The sequence below is a fragment of the Pocillopora verrucosa genome, chromosome 7 (genome assembly GCF_036669915.1).
Source record: "Pocillopora verrucosa isolate sample1 chromosome 7, ASM3666991v2, whole genome shotgun sequence".
Classification (NCBI taxonomy): Eukaryota; Metazoa; Cnidaria; class Anthozoa; order Scleractinia; family Pocilloporidae; genus Pocillopora; species Pocillopora verrucosa.
Genome location: NC_089318.1, coordinates 20,770,136 through 20,776,882, shown reverse-complemented (window position 1 = coordinate 20,776,882; position 6,747 = coordinate 20,770,136). Strand labels below are relative to the sequence as shown.

The following is a 6,747-nucleotide window of genomic DNA, read 5'->3' as shown; positions in this document are numbered from 1 at the left end:
TGTTTTTTGAAACTTATTGCATACATGCAGGGATGAAGTTATGAGTAGCTAAGCAGGGCTAATAGTTTGGGCATTTGAGCTCTAGTCACAAAAAGGTTCAGTTCATGCGTTCATGTGGTCAGTGGACATTCCCAGTAATGCATGACGCACTCAATAGAAGCCTGGCCACTTCCATGATGACCATAACAGCTACAGTGGTAGACCAACTGATTATTAGATGGGTTTATTGCGCTTGTGAGCAGATAAAGCTGAGCATGGTCTGTTGTACATGAGACACCAACGATCTTCTTACCCTGCAATAAAAAAAAATTCTTGAATTTTTTGACCGACAACAAAAAGAGTAGACTATTTGACTACGTCCGTTTAATAATTACCATCTATTCTTTATTTTGGAGACATAGATCGATCTAATTCCTGATACAAAGGATCTACATATATGTTGTCCAATTACGTGAACATGCATGATTCCATGTTGGCGTATCACGTCAGATAACCCAGGTTTTCATTTGCGTTAAGGTAAGGCAAACAATCTGACAAATGTCCTTACACTTTCCGTTATCAACAAAATTACAAAGGGAATAGTCTTGAATCTTTCCTTTGAATTTACTTACAGCTGGTTCAGTCTTAATCATTTTAACTGGAGTTGGTAAACTGTTGCTGGTGATTGGAAGTTGGTTTCCAGTCAAATCCTCAGTCTTGTGTTCACACTGGGAGAAGTCTCCTGTTCCGTTAGATCCCTGTGGCCCTGGTGGTCCTTCTGATCCATTAAACCCCGGGGGGCCTATAACCCCCTGGGTACCTTGTGTACCATTGAATCCTTTAGGTCCGGCTGGTCCAATCGCTCCTTGAGAGCCGTTGAAACCACGCGGTCCAATTGGGCCTTGGAGCTTACTAACATTCTCTATCTGCAACATGATTTTTTGATAAAGGGAACAATTTGTGTATCTTTTTTCTCTAACTTAAACTTGAAAGGTGCACATACTGAACGCGTGACAGCTACGAACTTGCTGTTTGCTCATATCCGTGATCTTTCTTTTCTTTTTCCCTTTCCTTTCCTTCCCTTTGAATTTTTATTTGTGTGAAAGCCTCTCGCTCCCTTCATGACATTGATTTTCCAGCGCTTGCGAGCTTAAAGCAAAGTTAATTTGGTTTTATCAAAGAAAAAAAGACGATTTGCAAAAATTGCTCGACATAATACCACCTTAGTGAACACCTTCAATGTGGAAAACATTTCCGGATCAGACGTAACAGACACAAACTCATCCCTTCAGCTTAGAAGCCAGTTGAGAACTGATTATCGCTAGAAGAACTGCGGCCAATTGCGTAATATCTACGCTTGATTAGTTATCTGCAAATATCGCCTTGTACCTTGGTATAGAGAGGGTGGTGTTTAATTCTAACAAAAGTGTCCTCAACTTCGCATCTTCTTGTTTTAGTCCATCTGTTGCGTTTATCAACTGTTTGAACAAAAAAAAGAGAAAAATGCATTCAATAATGTCAATGTCTTCGGACATGTTTTGGCAAATCGTTATCTTTAAAACAGGACACAGCTTTGTTCCACCCGTGGCATTTTCACTGTGAAATATTGCTGAGATAATTAGGCCTGATTTTTTGGAGTTCTTATCAAGCAAGAAAGGTTAATCCAGCGTTAATTGTCCGCTGATGCAGAAATGACAATAAAGACAGAAAAGGAAAAGTACGCAAGGAGTCTTTGCTATGCTTTATAACAACTTACCTTCCTTCGAGGTACAAATACTCGCATTTTGTCCAAAAAGTTCATTTCATTTGTCAATTTTCTATTTAACATGAGTTTCGCTCCTGTTATGAATACGATATGAAATATGAATTGGTAATAAACTCCTCTGGCCACGTCCTATCAGATTAAAAGCTTTTTTCCCTGTCTCAAAACTCAAATCGGACAACTGAATAGCATAAAGTGGACGATAACAACGATTGCATACAAAATCTTTCCCAATAACATCCTCACTCAAACTTTGTAAAGATCTATGAATCATTTTGTAGTACTTACCGATATTAGAGAGCTTGCAGTGTGGTTTTTAAATTTGTTCAAAATCTCCTCTGTTTGATTCGCCAATGTATAGGCCCCAACTCCAGATGAACTGATTCGGTTCATCTAAGGAAAGATTTACATGATGATCACATGAATTAGTTGGTTTTCGTATTTTTGATGTTTTTGATCGTTTTTCGTTTGTTTTTGTCTTTGCAATTCACCCTGGTAAATGAGGAAAACTCAGGAAAAAACTCAGTTCCTAAGGCTGTGGGTTACTTTGTAATATACCTGTAGTTGTAACATATGGGAACTACATAGACAATTATAAATTCGTTTCCGAGGCTTTCGCTTGCAGCAGTAGTTTTGAAGACAGAATACAAGCTGACGTTTCGAGCGTTAGCACTTCGTCAGAGCGAAGGACGAAGGACGAAGGACTATGTGAGGATGAAGGTATCTAAGATACTCGGAATGTTCTCTAGAATAAGACCTTCACTTACGCTAGAAGCTGCAAATAGACTCTATAAAGCCATGGTCCTCCCAGTTCTAGATTATTGTGAAGTTGTGTGGCATGAATGTGGACAAGGAAACAGTGACAAGATTGAACGACTACAAAGACGAGCAGCGAGGATCGTCTACTTCAAAGCTGCCTCAAAACTATCAACTGATCAAATTATGACTAAACTGGGCTTGAAACCTCTCTATTATAGAAGACGGACACACATTTTAAGATTTGTTGATGAGTGCATTGCAAATAGAGTTCCCAGATACCTTTCGAATTATTTCAATGTAAGAAACCGTGACATTCACCGCCACAAAACTAAAAAATAATAATGACCTTATTTTAGAAAAAAATTAATTTAGAATGCACCAAGCGCGCTTTTTTCTACAAAGGTGCAAAAATTTTTAATAATTCTTAGAATTTATAACTGTGCGATCTTTTGTTTAGTGAAACTATTTTGTAATATTGTAATTTGATTTTTATCTATATTTTAAATCTTTTTTATTTTTATTTTTATATTTTTTTAATTTTTTACAGGACCTGCATTGATAGCAGTTTTTTTTCTTAAAAATGAAGCAGCAATCCTGCATAAATATGTTTAAAAAAAAAAAAAAAAAAAAGGGCTAACCTTCCGTGTACGCACGAATGCTCGTAAGATCAACTTAGAAACTTTTCACAGAGGCCAATTTACAGCATCAATTCAGTTGATAAAACCAAATTATCTTGTTATCAGTCCCTCACCGACGCAGCACCACAGTTGCTTTAGAAATTTACCCCCTTTATTTACTTGATGTTAAACTTTCCAACTCCAGTCTCAATCGACAAATTAATTCTTTGTCTTATACTCTTTTACCTTGTGCCATAACAGGTCAACTGTTGATTGCAATGAATTGGTTGTAGTTTAATATTGCAATACCAAACCTGCACTGTGCAATCAGGAAGAGAATTTAACTCAGCACCCACTATGTAATCTCAAAGCATTCCTCTAAAGTTCCTTATTTACACGATAACGAAGCACATTGCTTTCATTACCTTGAGAAGAAAATTTGAAGTCGTGTTCTGTAGAAGAACGAGGAATTTGTTGTCTTTATCCTGGAGGGCTGTTTCAGTGATGTTTAGCTTAAAAGCAAACAAGAGCAAAAAAATGAACTTCCGATGGAATCTGTATCAAATTTCCCCGCGAAATCAAGTTCTTGGTGAAAAAGTGGGACTATTAGCATACATTACCTTGTTTGTCAAATTGTGCAATTTTCCGTCAAGATCTCGAAGCGATAAGTGAACAACTTTGAGCTCATGTGTTTTCTTTTCCTGCAAATGAAGAAGTATCTGGAAACTGACTTATTCCATAGTTAAAAAATGTGACCTTGCGTACACTGAATAGAAGACTTATCGCGACCAAAAGCGTAACCAAAATTCATCAACTATACTACATTTTCTCACCAGTTTCTGTTGAAGGTTTGTGACGTTCCTCTGGAGATCCTCTATCCAGGCTAAAAAATCTCTTTGAGTAACAGCGGAGGGACTGACTGAAGAAGATTTGAAACAAAACAATTACAGAACAGCACATTTGAGTTAAACCACATCCACTTCAATGAGAGGACATAAGCTTTTTTCCTATTATGTTTAACAAAAAATAATCTTTCCACTCTTATTAATCCAACTCTGCTTTTCGTGGCAAGAAAAAAGCATTCTCAAGAGATCACGTCCCTGTCAATGATGTTCTCATTACTATTTTTGTTTTGTTTCGTTTCTTTTCTTCATTGTAACTAAACAGGAGCACGGCGAAATGCAATCTGTTTGTTTTGAACGACGAAAGAAAGGTAAAATTAAGTATAGAGCTTGACTGCTCTACACAAGCTACGAATACGTTTCTGTTGAGTTAAGTATTTGAAGGGTCGCTTAAAAAACGTTGCTTTCCTGTCCCCTTTGTTTGCTTCCCCGTAAACAGTCTCGCAATATTGCCGAACAAAACAGTTTTGGTATAACGTAAAGCGTACATTGAACAGTCCTCTCATTGGTCGAAGTAAATTGTCAATCATGAGGTATAAGTGCGAGCTAATTTTTAATTCATACTTTTCATTTCGTCGACTCATGATCATTCCACGCTCTATTGAATCTGGTAATCTTATGTTTTGAAAAGCCTTCTCTCCCGCCTATCTGAACGCAGCTGTCAAAGTCTTTATAGCCATAGAGCCAAGTGCTGGAAATAAGTAAAAAATCTGACAACTATTTTTAATGATGAGAGGTTTTGAGAAACATTTTAGAATAAAGAGTAGCGATATAAAAACATGACGTTTCGGCGACGACATGTCACATTATCAAATGCAAATTATAACAAGATTGTGAACGTTATATATACAATAGTAAGTGACAAATTACCTTACCAAATTACCTTGGAAAGAAAATCGATCGTGTAATACAACCAGTTTTCACAAGTAAGAAAATCTCTGAAAATTTAAAAGTTACGGAAACAAAGCCCTCACTTGTAAACCAACAATGTGTTGTGTATGAATTCCAATGTAATTCGTGTGATTCGAATTAATAGGCTACACGAGCCGTCACCTCCACCTGCGCATCGAGGAGCATAAGTATTCCGTCATCGGTAAACACCTACAGGATAAACACAATCAAAGACCTACCAATCTTCACGAGCAGTTTACCATCTTAAAGAAATGCCACGGAAAATTTGAGTGCCTTATTTACGAGATGCTTTGGTAAAATTTCCGCACAGCCCCATACTATTGTAAAACAAATCTGTTTTCCTCATGGCAATCTATTGTTTTTGTCATTGTTTTCTCAATCCAAGAACTGAATGTTTAATGTAGTATGGGGCTGTGCCGAAATTTTACCGATGCTTTTTATAAGGAAAAAGAGACCGACTCTGAACACTCAAAATGACTCCATTCCAGCAAAACTGTTTATTTAAAACATTTTTCCATTCTTTTGTTTATTCCCACCTCGTTTATTCTAACGTAATTTGTCACTTACTATTGTATATATAACGTTCACTATAATTTGCATTTGATAATGGTGACATGTCGTCGCCGAAACGTCATTTTTTTATACAACGATTTTTTCCAATTAAATAGCTGTGATACGAAAAATAACACCAATAAACAGAACACAGAACAGACTTGTTATGACAATGTTCTAATGCGAAACAAAGATTGAGCAATTTTTTGCGAAATCAACGTATCATCTTACAATACAGTACATCGTGGCAACTGAACTCTACCAAATCTGCTTGACTGACCTTAGCACTGATAGCAAAACATAGTTGGACCGCGACTGCACTTATATTTTTCGAGATCCAGAATATGTCCTGGCGAGCTTTTATATATGTTGACACTCTCAAGTTAGATCTTTATCCATATTCTAACCTTCACTTGGTGACTGACACCCACAACCTGCTCGTACTTTCCCAAACAACATCAGCAGAACCAGCGCTAATGCAGCGATCGACATCAACGACCCAATGATTATGGACATCAGTATTGCTGCTCGACAGCATCGTCCATTTGATTTCGCCTCAACAAAGTCAACTTTACTTTGGTTATCGCGTTGTTTCCACGGATCGTCTTTAATTTCGAATTCTTTTTGACCAATTTCCTCCTCTACACAATACGTAACTTGCCTTTTCATTGGAGTTTGTAAACCATGGGGAGATTTTTCATCCAAGTAAACCCACTCTTGAAAAGATGGGTTTACAACAATTCGCCCCCTGTTAGCCTGCATTATGGATGAGAACCTTTCCGTTTCACAGTGGTAGTCAAGTTCTTGTTAAGAGGACTCGTGTCGAGTGTGCTCTGAACAAATTTCTTATTAGCACAAATTTCACGCTTGATACACTTACAATATCTCTGCCCACATTATTCCTAGGGTAATTTATTTATGTAACGATTGTTCACCGCAAGTGGCCAGGTAGTAACGTTTTACACAATCAAAAAACATTCACTGGGTGTGAGATCATATTGCTTCTGTAGAACGGTTTCTGTGGTATGAAATAAAATTAGCCCCTGCAGTCAATTGTGATTTCGTAATGTGTTTTAGGACGTTTCTCCAGGGCCTAAATAAACTCTTGACGATGACCCGTTTGGTCACAAAACGACCCCACGCACGATGAAACCCCAGTTTCCGTAATAGGGAAAGTTAAAAGCTTGCTTTTTTCTGTGAACAAAGCAGGGCATAACAACCGTACTTCTATTCGATTATAACAAACTTTCTTTCTTTATAAGCT

General features: G+C 37.4%; 1 protein-coding gene across 1 annotated transcript; it reads right to left on the bottom strand.

The window, feature by feature from the left end:
• Positions 1 to 1,762, bottom strand: LOC131781805 (collagen alpha-2(V) chain-like). The gene is made up of 4 exons (XM_066170272.1): positions 1,736 to 1,762; positions 1,362 to 1,457; positions 612 to 905; positions 1 to 293 (listed from the first exon to the last, which is right to left on the bottom strand). The coding sequence occupies exons 1-4, from the start codon at positions 1,760 to 1,762 to the stop codon at positions 111 to 113; spliced, it is 600 nt and encodes a 199-aa protein (XP_066026369.1). The 3' UTR covers positions 1 to 110.
• Positions 1,763 to 6,747: the final 4,985 nt, after the last annotated feature.

Bases quoted from the DNA above. Each gene is read 5' to 3' on its own strand.
- LOC131781805 (XM_066170272.1), bottom strand. From the start codon at position 1,762: ATGCGAGTATTTGTACCTCGAAGGAAG. The intron at 906-1,361 runs GCGATATTTGCA...ATCATGTTGCAG, and splicing joins TCTCTATACCAAGGTACAAG to ATAGAGAATGTTAGTAAGCT. The intron at 294-611 runs GTAAGTAAATTC...TTTTTATTGCAG, and splicing joins TGATTAAGACTGAACCAGCT to GGTAAGAAGATCGTTGGTGT.